The sequence below is a fragment of the Acipenser ruthenus genome, chromosome 29, assembly GCF_902713425.1.
Source record: "Acipenser ruthenus chromosome 29, fAciRut3.2 maternal haplotype, whole genome shotgun sequence".
NCBI lineage: Eukaryota > Metazoa > Chordata > Actinopteri > Acipenseriformes > Acipenseridae > Acipenser > Acipenser ruthenus.
This window is the reverse complement of record NC_081217.1, coordinates 14,803,288-14,819,306: the sequence shown is the minus strand read 5'-3', so window position 1 is coordinate 14,819,306 and position 16,019 is coordinate 14,803,288. Positions and strand designations below refer to the sequence as shown.

At 45.4% G+C, this 16,019-nt stretch overlaps 1 protein-coding gene across 4 annotated transcripts in view; it reads left to right on the top strand.

The window, feature by feature from the left end:
* Nucleotides 1-16,019, top strand: part of LOC117426362 (tyrosine-protein phosphatase non-receptor type 22-like) — a 50,759-nt gene that overhangs the window by 22,089 nt on the left and 12,651 nt on the right. For 2 of the 4 annotated variants that reach the window (XM_059004168.1, XM_059004167.1), the window contains 8 exons: nucleotides 790-861; nucleotides 9,222-9,284; nucleotides 11,010-11,072; nucleotides 11,386-11,516; nucleotides 12,034-12,061; nucleotides 13,516-13,646; nucleotides 15,373-15,400; nucleotides 15,736-15,804. In XM_059004168.1, the coding sequence (XP_058860151.1) occupies nucleotides 790-861; nucleotides 9,222-9,284; nucleotides 11,010-11,072; nucleotides 11,386-11,516; nucleotides 12,034-12,061; nucleotides 13,516-13,646; nucleotides 15,373-15,400; nucleotides 15,736-15,804 (585 nt within the window). The remainder of the gene's footprint in view (nucleotides 1-789; nucleotides 862-9,221; nucleotides 9,285-11,009; nucleotides 11,073-11,385; nucleotides 11,517-12,033; nucleotides 12,062-13,515; nucleotides 13,647-15,372; nucleotides 15,401-15,735; nucleotides 15,805-16,019) is intronic. The other 2 variants (XR_009309297.1, XM_059004169.1) reach the window with 2 other exon arrangements.

The following is a 16,019-nucleotide window of genomic DNA, read 5'->3' as shown; positions in this document are numbered from 1 at the left end:
GACTAATGCATGCCTTTGTTTCATTTAGAATTGATATTGCAATGCACTTTTTTCTGGTGTCCCAAAACATGTGGTATCCCGCTTGCAGCTTGTTCAGAATACTGCTGCTAGAATTCTGACTAAACCCAGAAAAAGTGAACATATTACCCCATGTTTCGGTCTCTTTACCCTGACTCCCTGTGCAGTATAGAATTGATTTTAAGATTTTGCTGTTAACTTACAAGGTCCTGAATGGATTAGCACCTAGTTATTTGCAGGAGTTACTGACCCCACATCTTCCAAACCGCACTCTGAGATCACAGGATGCGGGGCTGCTGGTTATTCCTAGGGTCAACAAAAGCAACACGGGAGGTAGGGCTTTTTCTTGTAGCGCTCCTAAATTATGGAATGCTCTGCCTTCGTTTGTCAGGGAAGCTGGGACCGTTACAGTTTTCAAGTCAAGACTAAAAATGCACTTTTATAAAATGGCTTTCTTATCTTAGTGGGTTTTAATGTAACTTTAAAATGAATGCTTTTGTATTATTATTACGTGTATACTGTTATTTAAATCTGTTATTTAAATAGTCTGATTGTGGCAGTCGTATGTGTGACATGCTATACAAATGTATTGTGGTTTGTTCTTTTTTTTGGCTGTGTACTGTACAGTGCTTTGTGATACTTTTGTATAATATGCACTATATAAATGCAATAAATAAATAAATCAATAAATCAAAATAATAAAATAATAAGTATGTCATGTATATTTACTGCATGTTCTTTCCGGGTTTAAGTTCATGTTTGTTTCCTCAGAGCCTGCCTCTGCTGCCCAGCTTCCTGTTCCTATACGCACAGAGGAGTTTATTGAGGTTCCCAGGGACAATGGTAAGTAGTGATGGATGGGGTCTTACTATCACCTTACTTCATAAATGTTGACAGTTACCAGTAAAACTTAGGATTTACCAATGAACAAAGACATACAATGATAAGTATAACATGGTGTGAAGATTTGAGTGTGTCATTGTAATTGTATTGTAACAATGATAAGTATAACATGGTGTGAAGATTTGAGTGTGTCATTGTAATTGTATTGTAACAATGATAAGTATAACATGGTGTGAAGATTTGAGTGTGTCATTGTAATTGTATTGTAACAATGATAAGTATAACATGGTGTGAAGATTTGAGTGTGTCATTGTAATTGTATTGTAACAATGATAAGTATAACATGGTGTGAAGATTTGAGTGTGTCATTGTAATTGTATTGTAACAATGATAAGTATAACATGGTGTGAAGATTTGAGTGTGTCATTGTAATTGTATTGTAACAATGATAAGTATAACATGGTGTGAAGATTTGAGTGTGTCATTGTAATTGTATTGTAACAATGATAAGTATAACATGGTGTGAAGATTTGAGTGTGTCATTGTAATTGTATTGTAACAAGCTGTTTTCCATTTCAGTATTGTCTCTAATAACATATTTAAACTACAGTGTGACATATTACATACAGCATTGATATTGCTAGTGTAGAAATGCTGTGATGTTGACTGTGGTGTGAATCAGGTTCACACCCAGTTCCACCCTGTTCTGTCTTAACACAGTGTTGTAATCAAATCACAGTGAGGTGAGACTCGAGTCGAATCGAGTCTTTTGCTGGAGTCGAGTCACCTATCTGGCTCGAGTCAATTCGAGTCATTAGTTCTGACAGTTCAAGACGCTTTGATTTAATCAGATTCATTTTACAGGAGATTAGCAATCTACAAGTAAAAAGAAAAGGACATTTCAATTAACAATACAACATTGAGATCACAATAATGTGCTCATACTTGCCCCACTGATGTTCACCATTAAAGGTCCACAGTTTCTGCCTTGTGTTTTGTCTCCATTTCAGTGAATTCACGGTTCCTTGGCCTATTTATAAGCAGATTTTGTTATTGGGTTGAATGTACAATAATGGATACTACAAAACAAAATAATTCATTTATTTACAATTTTACTGATGGCAGCCTGAGTGTTTCACTTTTTCTCAACAGTGAAACTCCCTGATAGTTTTTTTCAGAATCCTTAACCATATTAAAGGACATTTTGTGGCATTTAATTTGGTATTTGATATAGAGATCTTGCTTCTAGGCCTTAAAACAGCAGCTGCAAAGGAAAACAGTCCAAGTAATGCAACTGAGATGAAATCAGAGTTTAAAACCATTGCATACTCACACATATATGATCCAGCTCAAAATCAATAAACCATTGCATACTCACACATATATGATCCAGCTCAAAATCAGCTGTGCAAACAAGCACTTTTTTTTTTTTACCAGTGTGATAATTGATCTGTTCACCCACTATGACAGAATCCACAAACCACTTCTTAAATTTCATTGATCATCTGTACCGTGTGCCAGTGGTTGTAGAAGGCTACAGGAATGTAAAAAAATAAATACAATTATTAAAGCTCCAGAGGGTTGTTTATGTTCATTTCTTGTACAGTGCATTATTAGGTTAAATATTTAAATTTATAAGCTTTCTGCTGCATTTAAGTTTTAAGCTTACTTAAGTAAAAATCTATTGATTGACCCACCAAATAAGTAATTTCTTATTGATACTTCAAAAGAAATAACAAAAAAGATTAAGTTATGTGGAAGGGTGGGGGAAATCACTGACACCGGAGACAGAAAGTTTGGTTTCTAAACACCCCTTGGGTGCACTATTTATTTCTCGCCACCAGGTGGCACTGAGACACCGTTGTTACCAACGATGGTAAAGGTGTCTCAGTGCTCACCTATGGCGCACACGCCATTGCAATAAATCATAAGAAACAGAAGGCAAACGAAAACAAAAACAAATACTCAAAATCTACAAAATAAAGTACTGCACTCAGCAGCAAAACAAACCCCAACCGTCGCTAGCCGCACGGCCCGGGACTCCGTCCTACACTCCCACTGTTCCCTCGCTACGCTATATACTTTGGGGTTCTGCCCATTTATTTTCCCCGCTACACTTATTCTTTCTGTGCGCGGCGTCTTTGTTTTTCTTTTTCAAGTCGCGCGCGGCTCTCTTCCAGCCCCGCTCTGTCCGTCCGTAGGGTCTCTGCTGGCCCAGTCATTAAAATCTGGCAGACCTGAGGAAACAGTAGAGCATTATCTTATAGGGCCAACAATCACCCCAAGACCCGCCTCCCAGCCATTCAGAGAGAGGGAGAGTCCACACACACACACTCCCACCTCCCCGTGTCACGGCCATGACTGACAGGCGGTTGTTGGACGACTGCTGCCCTCTTCCTGCAGCACTGTGAACACGCCAGCAGAGTCAGCACAGGTCTCCCCCTGTTACATATCCTCCCCCTCAGAATGGCACCACCGGTCCATTCGAAAATCCTACAACCCCATGCCTTCCCGAGAGAAAAAATCTGCGTTTTGATGCAGTTTCCCTGCTCGGTGGACTACCCTGAAGGCATAGGGCTGCAGGGCCAAGTACCACCGCGTGATTCTGGCGTTGTTATCTTTCATCCGGTGAAGCCATGCTAAGGGGGCATGATCTGTAATCAGGGTGAAGTGTCGTCCCAGGAGGTAGTACCGGAGTGACTCGACTGCCCATTTTACCGCGAGACACTCCTTCTCGATGGTACTGTAGTTTTTCTCGCGGGGCAGGAGCTTCCTGCTGATATACAGGACCGGGTGCTCGCTTCCCCGTACCTCCTGAGACAACACTGCCCCGAGACCTGTCGCTGACGCATCCGTCTGCAGGGTGAACCTCCTGCCGAAATCAGGACTGCACAGCACTGGCTTGCTGCACAGCCTTCGCTTCAAGGCGAGAAAGGCCCTCTGGCACGGCTCCGTCCACTGAACCGTATTTGGGGCAGCCTTCCGGGTGAGGTCTGTCAAGGGAGCAGCAAGCGTAGCGAAGCTCGGGATGAACTTCCTATAATAGCTCGCTAGTCCCAAGAAAGAGCGCACCTGGGTTTTGGTCGTAGGGACCGGCCAGTCAGCCAAGGCTTTCACCTTAGCAATCAGCGGTCTGATCTGGCCGCTCCCTACTCGATACCCCAAATACTCCGACTCACTCTTCCCAATGGCACATTTCTTTGGGTTAGCAGTGAGCCCAGCCTCCCGCAAGGATTGCAATACCGCCGCTACCTTACGCAGATGACCCGGCCAATCCTCACTGTGGATCACCACGTCATCTATGTAAGCAGCGGCGTACTGCTGATGGGGCCGCAAAATGCGATCCATCATCCGCTGGAAAGTGGCTGGTGCTCCGTGCAACCCAAAGGGCATGGTCCTGAATTGGTACAACCCGAAGGGAGTCGAAAACGCCGTTCTCTCTCTGGATTCCGGAGTCAGGGGTATCTGCCAGTACCCCTTCGTTAAATCCAGTGTCGTCATAAAGTAAGCCGTACCAAGACGCTCCAGCAATTCATCTACTCGGGGCATGGGATAAGCATCAAACTTCGATTTTTCATTAACTCGCCTGAAATCAATGCAAAATCGAGTTGATCCATCCGGCTTATCCACTAACACAATCGGACTGTTCCAGTCACTCTGGGACTCTTCTATTACACCCAGTCTAAGCATCTCATCAATCTCCACTTTCACTACCTGCCTTTTACGCTCAGGTATGCGGTACGGCCTCTGGCGAACTGGCGCCCCCGGCTCAATCTCAATGTGATGATGGGCTACTCGAGTCTGCCCCGGGACGGGAGAAAACACGTCAGGAAACTCCGCCACTAGCGCCCGAGCCTGACATTTCTGTGTTGGTGTCTGATTTTCTGCAATCTGTACCGACCCTGTTTTCGCCAACACAGAAAGATCAGGTCCCAGGTCCGTGACGTCATCTGCTTGCGCCACTAACAAAGCCTCCTGCTGTAACCACGGCTTCAACAGGTTGATATGGTAAATGTGCTTTTCTCTCCGTCGCTCCAGCTGGCAGATCTCATAATCCACCGCCCCAACCCGGCGTGTAACCTCAAACGGACCTTGCCACTTTGCCAGGAGTTTGGACTCTGAACTGGGTAACAATAGAAGCACCTTATCCCCCGGCTGAAACGTGCGTAACCGAGCCCCCCTGTTATATTGGGTCTCCTGTCTGTGCTGAGCCTGTTGCAAATTGTCGTGCGCCCACTTTCCCACCGACTCCAGACGTTTGCGCAGGTCCAACACATACCGGACAGTATTAGTCGAATTGTCCTGCTGTTCCTCCCACATCTCTCTAACCAGATCGAGTACACCCCGTGGTCTCCGTCCATACAACAACTCGAATGGCGAAAAACCGGTGGACGCCTGGGGTACCTCTCTGATAGCAAAGAGAAGGGGCGGAATCAGCTGGTCCCAGTAGCGCACGTCACTATCAATAAATCTGCGCAACATGTTCTTGAGGGTCTTATTAAATCGCTCCACAAGACCATCAGTCTGAGGGTGAAAAACCGAGGTCCTAATGGTCTTAATACCCAAAAGTTTACATGTTCCGCGGACTAGCCGAGACATAAAGTTGGTACCCTGGTCGGTCAGTATTTCTTTGGGGATTCCCACCCGGGAGAAAACCTTCACGAGCTCGTTGGCAACAGATTTAGCGGACGCAGATCGGAGGGGAATGGCCTCGGGATAACGCGTAGCGTAATCCAGAATAACCAATAGGTGTGTGTATCCCGCCGCACTCCTTTCTAACGGACCCACTATATCCACTCCAATACGCTCAAACGGAGCTTCCACTAGGGGCAATGGCACCAGTGGGGCGCGTGGGACGGCTCTAGGGCTAGCTTTCTGACATTCCCCACAGCGTTCGCAAAAACGTCTGACGTCACCATCCAGCCCCAGCCAATAGAACCGTGTCACGAGCCTCGCTTTAGTCTTGTCCCTTCCCAAATGACCAGACAGGGGAATAGCGTGAGCAAGCTGCAACAAATCCTCCTTAAAGGGCTGAGGAATGAGCAACTGATGACACACTTCCCCGGTCTGGGGTAATTTATCAACCCGGTACAGAAGGTCTCGATTGATTTCAAAGTGAGGGTACGTGGCGGCACGTCTGGGCTCGACCACCCGACCATTAACCACCGCTGCTTGGTCAAAGAGTCTGCCCAGCACGTCGTCACGCCCTTGCTCGAGTCGGGAGTCACGGGAGCGAGCTAAGAAATCAGCTCCCATGGCTTCCAACTCGGGGTCAGATCGGTCCCGAGCAGAGGCAGCCGAGCCAGACCCCTGCGCTGGCTCCGCGGTCTCCCCCCCAGACTCTTCACCAACCGCCCCCACCTGAAACTTCTCCGACCCCCTCCATTGCCAGCCCTCATTCTTAGCGATCCGACGCTCCCGTTTAGTTTTACGGGGTTTAAATTTATGACAAAACCACTCCGGATCACGAAAGGGAAAAATCTCTCCAATTACTTCCTCTTTCTTAGCCAATAAGGAGGACGGGGCTGTCAGGGCAGCTAACCAATCTTTAAACTGCTCACAGTCCCGTCCCAGAACTACCGGCACTGGCAATTGAGGACATAATCCTACCTGCACCTGCGTCACTTGCTGGCCAATCGTCATATTCACACTGATCTTGGGATAGGAGCGTACATCCCCATGAATACATTTAATATGCACCCGTCCCAGTATATGTTTATGCCCCGGTGAGATTAGGCTCTCCTGTACTAGAGACTGACCACACCCTGAATCCAGGAGAGCCTGGGTTTTTGCACCATCCACGGTCACAGGAATAACAAAACCCTTGTGCTGAAGTGACTGAGGTAATTGAACGTGCTTACCTGGTCGGCCGAGGTCACACTCCATCACCGGACAGTCCCGGGCGAGGTGGCCCACCTCCCTGCACGTCCAACACCTCGGTGGGCTAGTTTCTCTCCCCGAGGCTTCGACAGCAGGTGGAAATACCGGAGCCATAACAGGGGCTCGCCGATAAGGTGTCCGCGCGAGACCCCGGTCCGACACCGCAGCAGCCCGTGGGTAACCCCACCCTGCCCCAGTTCCCGGGCCGGGAGCCCCCGCCGACACCCCCCGACAAAATACTCGATTACCCCGTCCCCCCAGTCCCTTCGCCCTCTCCGGGGCCAGTTGAGGGAACGATCCGGTAGCCCCACTTCGTCCAGACAGTTTCGCTGGCGTTGGCTCCGCCGCCTGGTATTGCTCTGCCAACTCAACCGCCCGGTCCAAAGTGGCAGGGGCCTGCCGCTGTACCCATAGCCGAGGTCCCGGAGCCAAGCACTCCAGAAATCGCTCCACCACGATCACCTCCACCAACCTCGCTTTGGTGGTCGCGTCCGGGTTCAACCAGCCCAGAGCGTAATCCTTTAAGCGGTGGGCTATGGTTCTGGGATGCTCCTCCGCCGAAAACTGCGCCTCCCGGAACTTTCGCCGATATCCCTCTGGCGTGGCCCCCACCCGATTAAGGATGGCCGCTTTTAGGGTGGGGTAATCCATCATTTGTTCCGGGGACAGCGCCCTCGCGGCTGCCTGTGCCTCTCCCGTCAGCTGGGGTAAGAGGCAGGTAGCCCACTGTGCCTGGTCCCACCCGGCCGAGATCGCCATAGCCTCGAACACCTCCAGGTAGGCTTCAGGGCGATCATCAGCCGTCATTTTGGTGGGTCTCTGCAACCTGGGATCTGGACCTGCGGGTCTAGCAGCCCCCTGCACCGCAGCAGTGAGGGTCTGACGTAACAGGTCCATCATCGCCGCAAATTGTGTGGCATCCATGTTGGCACCTCCTGTGGTTGCACTGCTTTTAATGGGCAATGCCAGTGAATCCCACTTCTGACACCACGTGTGGAAGGGTGGGGGAAATCACTGACACCGGAGACAGAAAGTTTGGTTTCTAAACACCCCTTGGGTGCACTATTTATTTCTCGCCACCAGGTGGCACTGAGACACCGTTGTTACCAACGATGGTAAAGGTGTCTCAGTGCTCACCTATGGCGCACACGCCATTGCAATAAATCATAAGAAACAGAAGGCAAACAAAAACAAAAACAAATACTCAAAATCTACAAAATAAAGTACTGCACTCAGCAGCAAAACAAACCCCAACCGTCGCTAGCCGCACGGCCCGGGACTCCGTCCTACACTCCCACTGTTCCCTCGCTACGCTATATACTTTGGGGTTCTGCCCATTTATTTTCCCCGCTACACTTATTCTTTCTGTGCGCGGCGTCTTTGTTTTTCTTTTTCAAGTCGCGCGTGGCTCTCTTCCAGCCCCGCTCTGTCCGTCCGTAGGGTCTCTGCTGGCCCATTCATTAAAATCTGGCAGACCTGAGGAAACAGTAGAGCATTATCTTATAGGGCCAACAATCACCCCAAGACCCGCCTCCCAGCCATTCAGAGAGAGGGAGAGTCCACACACACACACTCCCACCTCCCCGTGTCACGGCCATGACTGACAGGCGGTTGTTGGACGACTGCTGCCCTCTTCCTGCAGCACTGTGAACACGCCAGCAGAGTCAGCACAGGTCTCCCCCTGTTACAAGTTATTTTAGACACAGTTTATTTTTGTTTGGCATTTCTCAGTGCTGGGCAGGATGCAGACTGCTTATCTCTCTCCCTGTCGACTCCATAGTTTTTGCGAACTCGATGAACACAGGTACTCTAGATTTTCCTTCCATGCTGCTAACGCTCTTCTCTCTGTCTCTATGTTGTCACGTGTTCCTCTCACTCATAAAGAGGCCGGGCTTGTATGCATCACAAGAAGGGTTGCGGTTACTGAAAACGAAATTGATTGTGTAATTTATTTTATCATAAAGACTATGACTCGAGTCAGGTGGAAAGTGGAGTCTTTTGGGCCGGGACTCGAGTCGAGTCTTTTCTTGCAGGGACTCGAGTCGATTCGAGTCTTTTCTTGCAGGGACTCGAATCGATTCAAGTCTTTTCTTGCAGGGACTCGAGTCGAGTCTTTTCTTGCAGGGACTCGAGTCGATTCAAGTCTTTTCTTGCAGGGACTCGAGTCGAGTCGAGTCTTTTCTTGCAGGGACTCGAGTCGATTCGAGTCTTTTCTTGCAGGGACTCGAGTCGAGTCGAGTCTTTTCTTGCAGGGACTCGAGTTGATTCGAGTCTTTTGAGTAGGGACTCGAGTCGAGTCATTTGATGACAATGATTCAAGTCGAGTCAAGTCACCAAAGATTGTGACTTGAGTGGAGTCCCTGACTGAGTCATTACAACTCTATCTTAACCCCAGGTCAGTGCACTGAATGATCTATCTGAAATGATCTTTCTGAAGTGATCTCTCTTAAAAAGGTTCATATGAATGTTTCTTTTCACAGACTCTCACACTCCTCCACTCCCTGAAAGAACTCTGAAGTCATTTGTGCTCACCAGCAAAGAGAGTGAGTACTCTGTGCTGCTGAGCCTGGTAATAATCAGAGGAAAGAATGAAACAATAAGGCACTGTTAGAAAAAATATTCAATTAAATAAATAACTGCTATTTTTTGCCTTTTAAAGGGCACTTTTGATTTTGCAGTGTACAGGCTGCTACACACCAGATTTTTCATCGGGCGACAAGATACTTACGCAGTGACATGACCACACACACCTGAAATAACACACACACACACACAATCTGATAGATTTGAAAACTGATATAAAAATTGCTATGGACAAAACTATGATCAAGACATATATTGAAGACTATATTCGTCAACATGATGTGGAAATTATGAGTATCTCTCTGACTGTATTTCAACATAAACCATACATACCATCAATAAATCATACATACCAGGCTTATCCAGTTCTTAAAAATAGACTCCCATATATTACCTTTCATCTCTCCAGCAAGTATTATTTATTCCTCTGTCATTTTGGATAATGCTTCACCTTGGTGCACACTATGCATTAAAGCTGACTCTGATTGGTCAATCCTATTTATTTTGCATCACTCCCGCATTGCTTGTCGTGTCGCCTGTGGCGTGACAGATACTTATCAAAGGTATAGGTTCTATAACTTGTCGCATTGCTTCTGGTGTGTAGCGAGCTTAAGTTTCATTTACATTTCTTTAATTACTATATTGTAAAATTGCAAAGTTTATGCTGTGACAATGTAATCCAAATAAGACTACTACTTGAAATAGCTCATGGCTGCATGCAACCAAATAACTATTAAATATTGATTCTGATATATAACTCCCATGAAAACAGGAAAACTGAATTGCTACCCTGCAAGATGCGCACATCACATTGGCTGAACCTGTTGACCAAACCCTCCCTCCTGCAGGCAGGCTGTGTAATGAGTCTTGTAGGATGGCAGTGCCTTGCTGCAGGCAGGCTGTGTAATGAGTCTTGTAGGATGGCAGTGCCTTGCTGCAGGCAGGCTATGTAATGACTCTTGTAGTGTGGCGGTGCACTGCTGCAGGTAGGCGTGTAATGGCCCTGTGTGGCAAAGTGGTTAACAGTGTGCAGGTGCAAGTGATCAATGAACAGACAATTATAATCCAGGTGCAAAGTTGTTTAATGGGTTTGTATGTCCAGTGTCTTTATTGTACACCCAAACGAAACACAAAACACATACACAAGTCAGTTAGTGCGTGAATTAGTGCTCGTGATGCAAAAACAGTTATTTGTGATACAAGTGCAGTGCTGTTCCAGATTTGTGCTGGCCTCTGGCGACAGCTCCGGAACTTGTTAGCTGTCTAATAATAACAAGTAACAATTAGACAAAACAAACAAACACTCACGATACGGATACACAAAACACAGGTCCTTCCGGGTTCTTTTCATTAACCAAAACGAAGGAACAGATTACGTCGCTTCGACCCCTATTTATACCGTCACTCATGACCCCTTGGTAAACGATTGCAGCGGCTCCTCCAATCCACGGCTGCCACATCATTTCCCTTCCGGGTCGATGAGTTAATGTATCGAAGCTCCGCCCCTTTTCTAAATGACCGACTTCCTTTTAACCCTCGGAATGAAATGTCAGGCCAAGCAGTCCAGAGTACTCTGTTCCCGTTACTTAGCGCCCTCACAGGTTGGGAGGGAGATTTACCACCAAGAATCATTGTCTTTCTGTCACACCCTGCAATAGATTTCTTCTGTTTGTTTCTTTTCTCAGAGTCTCCGCCTCCATCCACTCCCCCTCTACCTGAAAGAACACCAGAGTCGTTTGTGCTGGCCAGTGAGTAGACAAAGACCTGGTTTCATTCCCACTCTGTTACTCTTGAGATGCTAAGCCTGTTGGTAATTAGACAACAGGAATATTCATACATTTGGCTTTTAGAATTGCATCCATGACCTCACAACATAAGATACTTAACTCATATGCAAGGAGCTTTCTGAAAAAGAAAAAAAACTCACTTTTACTAGTATGATCATATGTTTGATTGAAACCCCAGTTCGCAGACATAAAAAAACTGAATTGCTACCATGCAAGATGCGCACATCACATTGGCTGAACCTGCTGACCAAACCCTCCCTCCTCTTTGTCCCAGGTTCTCTGAGCCCAGCCCCCCAGCCCCAGCCTTCCACAGACACGTTAAGAGTGGGAATGTCTTCGGAATGGTACGGGAATCCTCAACCAAAGACCTTTTTAGAACCAGAGAAATCAATGACCAGAAGCAAGGTAACTGACCAATGAAATCAATGAACAGAAGGAAGGTAACTGACCAATGAAATCAATGAGCAGAAGCAAGGTAACTGACCAATGAAATCAATGACCAGAAGCAAGGTAACTGACCAATGAAATCAATGAACACAAGCAAGGTAACTGACCAATGAAATCAATGAGCAGAAGCAAGGTAACTGACCAATGAAATCAATGAACACAAGCAAGGTAACTGACCAATGAAATCAATGAGCAGAAGCAAGGTAACTGACCAATGAAATCAATGAACACAAGCAAGGTAACTGACCAATGAAATCAATGAACACAAGCAAGGTAACTGACCAATTAAATCAATGAACACAAGCAAGGTAACTGACCAATGAAATCAATGAGCAGAAGCAAGATAACTGACCAATGAAATCACTGAGCAGAAGCAAGGTACTGTGCTGACTGCTCATTCAACTCAGTAGATCCGGAACAGTGAAAACATGTAAAAGAAAAGATACTTAATGGTGTCAATGTTTTTATTTTTCAGAGTTTAAAATTTAGAACTTCAAACCTGGGTAAGTTAAGTGCAAACTTATTTTTGTTTTTTCACTGTTAATGCATGGCATCTGTGTTTACTTCCTGAAAATGTTACTTCTGATCTGTATTTAATCTACAGCTTTAATCTGCAAGGTAATGTTGTGAAATACACGTGGAGTAGCACCGGACAGCATAACTGTTAATAAACATGTGAGGCAAGGTAGCCAGATTGATTTTATGAGAGAGCTAGTATCATCATGCTGCATGTCCTGACACTGCAGTATATTGTAGTAATACTGCAGGGTCGTACCACAGCATTGGTCTATAGCAGTGTACCGAGTCTTGTAGGACGGCAGTGCACTGCTGCAGGCAGGCTGTGTAATGAGTCTTGTAGGATGGCAGTGCACTGCTGCAGGCAGGCTGTGTAATGGCCCTGTGTGGCAAAGTGGTTCACAGTGTGCAGGTGCAAGTGATCAATGAACAGACAGACAATTATAATCCAGGTGCAAAGTTGTTTAATGGGTTTGTGTGTCTTTATTGTACACCCACACGAAACACAAAACACTTACACAAGTCCGTTAGTGCGTGAATTAGTGCTCGTGGTGCAAAAACAGTTATTTGTGATACAAGTGCAGTGCTGTTCCGGATTTGTGCTGGCCTCTGGCGACAGCTCCGGAATGTGTTAGCTGTCTAATAATAACAAGTAACAATTAGACAAAACAAACAAACAAACACTCACGATACAGATACACCAAACACAGGTCTTTCCGGGTTCTTTTTCATTAACCAATACGAAGGAACAGATTACGTCTCTTCGACCCCTACTTATACAGTCACTCATGACCCCTTGGTAAATGATTGCAGCCGCTGCTCCAATCCACGGCAGCCACATCATTTCCCTTCCGGGTCGATGAGTTAATGTACCGAAGCTCCGCCCCTTTTCTAAATGACCGACTTCCTTTTAACCTTGGAATGAAATGTCAGGCCAAGCAGTCCAGAGTACTCTGTTCCCGTTACTTAGCGCCCTCACAGGTTGGGAGGGAGATTTACCACCAAGAATCATTGTCTTTCTGTCACACCCTGCAATAGATTTCTTCTGTTTGTTTCTTTTCTCAGAGTCTCTGCCTCCATCCACTCCCCCTCTACCTGAAAGAACACCAGAGTCGTTTGTGCTGGCCAGTGAGCAGACAAATACCTGGTTTCATTCCCACTCTGTTACTTTTGAGATGCTAAGCCTGTTGGTAATTAGACAACAGGAATATTCATACATTTGGCTTTTAGAATTGCATCCATGGCCTCACAACATAAGATACTTAACTCATATGCAAGGAGCTTTCTGAAAAAGAAAAACACACACATTTACTAGTATGATTATATGTTTGATTGAAACCCCAGTTAGCAGGCATAAAAAATACTGAATTGCTACCCTGAAACATGTGCACATCACATTGGCTGAACCTGCTGACCAAACCCTCCCTCCTCTTTGTCCCAGGTTCTCTGAGCCCAGCCCTCCAGCCCCAGCCTTCCACAGACACATTAAGAGTGGGAATGTCTTCGGAATGGTGCGGGAATCCTCAACCAAAGACCTTTTTAGAACCAGAGAAATCAATGAGCAGAAGCAAGGTAACTGACCAATGAAACCCATAGAAACCTCAAAATGGAGTGAGGTAACCAGTGGTGTACCACAGGGATCAGTATTAGGTCATCTGCTATTCCTAATCTACATTAATGGCTTAGATTCTGGTATAGTAAGCAAACTTGTTAAATCTGCAGACGACACAAAATAACTGTAGTTATTGTACTGCCGCAAAGAAATCCTGCCGAGATTTTTTAAAAGTCAATTTAACAAAACACGGCTGTACAAAAGACCACATTGCTTCTACTGAGCGTGCCATCGTCAGTACCTTCAGCAAAGAAAAGGAAGCCGTTATATCACAGGGCTTGAATTTCAGCGTGAGATCGCAGAAATCACGCGTTTTCCAAGTTGCTCCCGCATCTCTGCAACTTTCAGTGCGGGAAAATCCTGCAGAGATATTTTAAGACACCAAGCTACTGTATTTACCCAATTTAGAATGCCTGAAACGGTACAACAATCTCTGAGGAAGTGGGTGTCAGAGACGAAAGCATTATGAGCCACATTCTGTGTAGTTCTGGTTAAAATAAATAAATACATTATTATTATTGGTTTATTTAGCAGACGCCTTTATCCAAGGCGACTTACAGAGACTAGGGTGTGTGAACTATGCATCAGCTGCAGAGTCACTTACAACTACATCTCACCCGAAAGACGGAGCACAAGGAGGTGAAGTGACTTGCTCAGGGTCACACAGCGAGTCAGTGGCTGAGGTGGGATTTGAACCCGGGACCTCCTGGTTACAAGCCCTTTTCTTTAACCACTGGACCACACAGCCTCATAAAAATAGTGCTGGATATTTTAAGTGCAGCAATACTTTATTCTCTCGTACATGATGGATAATTGCAAAGCATACGACATGGTTTATTTATATTTCCAGAAAGCGTTTGACAAAGTCCAGCAGAAAAGATTCATTCTCAAACTGAACGTAGTAGGGATTCAAGGAAATGCATGCACATGGATTAAATACTGAATTGCTACCCTTCATCTAGACAATGTGGGGAAGCTATAAAAAAGGCCAACAAGATGCTCGGATATATTGTAAAAAGTGTTGAATTTAAATCAAGGGAAGCAATGTTAAAACTTTACAGTGCATTAGTAAGACCTCATCTAAAATATTGTGTTCAGTTCTGGTCACCTCGTTATAAAAAGGATATTGCTGCTCTAGAAAGAGTGCAAAGAAGAGCAACCAGAATTATCCCGGGTTTAAAAGGCATGTCGTATGCAGACAGGCTTAAAGAATTGAATCTATTCAGTCTTGAACAAAGAAGACTACGCGGTGATCTGATTCAAGCATTCAAAATCCTAAAAAGTATTGACAATGTCGACCCAGGGGACTCTTTCTACCTGAAAAAAGAAACAAGCACCAGGGATCACCAATGGAGATTAGATAAAGGGGCATTCAGAACAGAAAATAGGAGGCACTTTCTTACACAGAGAATTGTGAGGGTCTGGAACCAACTCCCCAGTAATGCTGTTGAAGCTGACACCCTGGGATCCTTCAAGAAGCTGCTTGATGAGATTCTGGGATCAATAAGCTACTAACAACCAAATGAGCAAGATGGGCCGAATGGTCTCCTCTCTTTTTTAATCTTTCTTATGTTCTTACAATGCTCAGCTTGCTGTATATAACCAGTTCATTTTGTTGCAGCAATTTTAGTGCAGTTTGCAAAAAGAAAACTTCAGTTACTTACAGATGTTAAATTTATCTTTCAGAGTTTAAAAATGAAATGTTCAAAACTGGGTGAGTTCATGAAAGCATTTTTATTATTATATTATTTTAGTACCAAAATAATATTACAAAATGAAAAGAAGATTAATCATTCCTGGTGCCATAGAAGTCATGGTTGAACAATTATAGAGATGCAGCTACACCCCGTCTCCATCAAAGGGCAGCGTTGCACTCTTGGGTGCTCATTCTGAACATGCATATATAGAGGATCCCTGTCTCTGCTGTCAGTGACGAAGCTTTCAGAACTGTGCAATGCAATGTACATGATGATGTGTAACAGAGGTTACAGATAGTGCAGTGCAATTCCTTTCACAGAGTCTCCTAGTAACTGCATGCTTTTCCTTCAGTGCCCCTTTCTGTTGCCCCTGTACCTACCCCTCTCAGCACAGCATCTGAATGGGTTCTCAGAGGGAATGGTAAGTAACGATGTGTAAAATCGTTTAGTTATGTGTCACGCTGCACTGCGGTGAGTTTCTAGTTGTCTTAGTTATTACCTGTCACATGTTCAGTGCCAGCCTGGTCTGGATCCTCCATACAAATTTAAAGAAGCTCCAAACCAGTGAAATCACTCAAAACTGGAGTGACAGATCTACATAGTAGAGCCCAGTGATGATTGCAAGCATCATTTAAA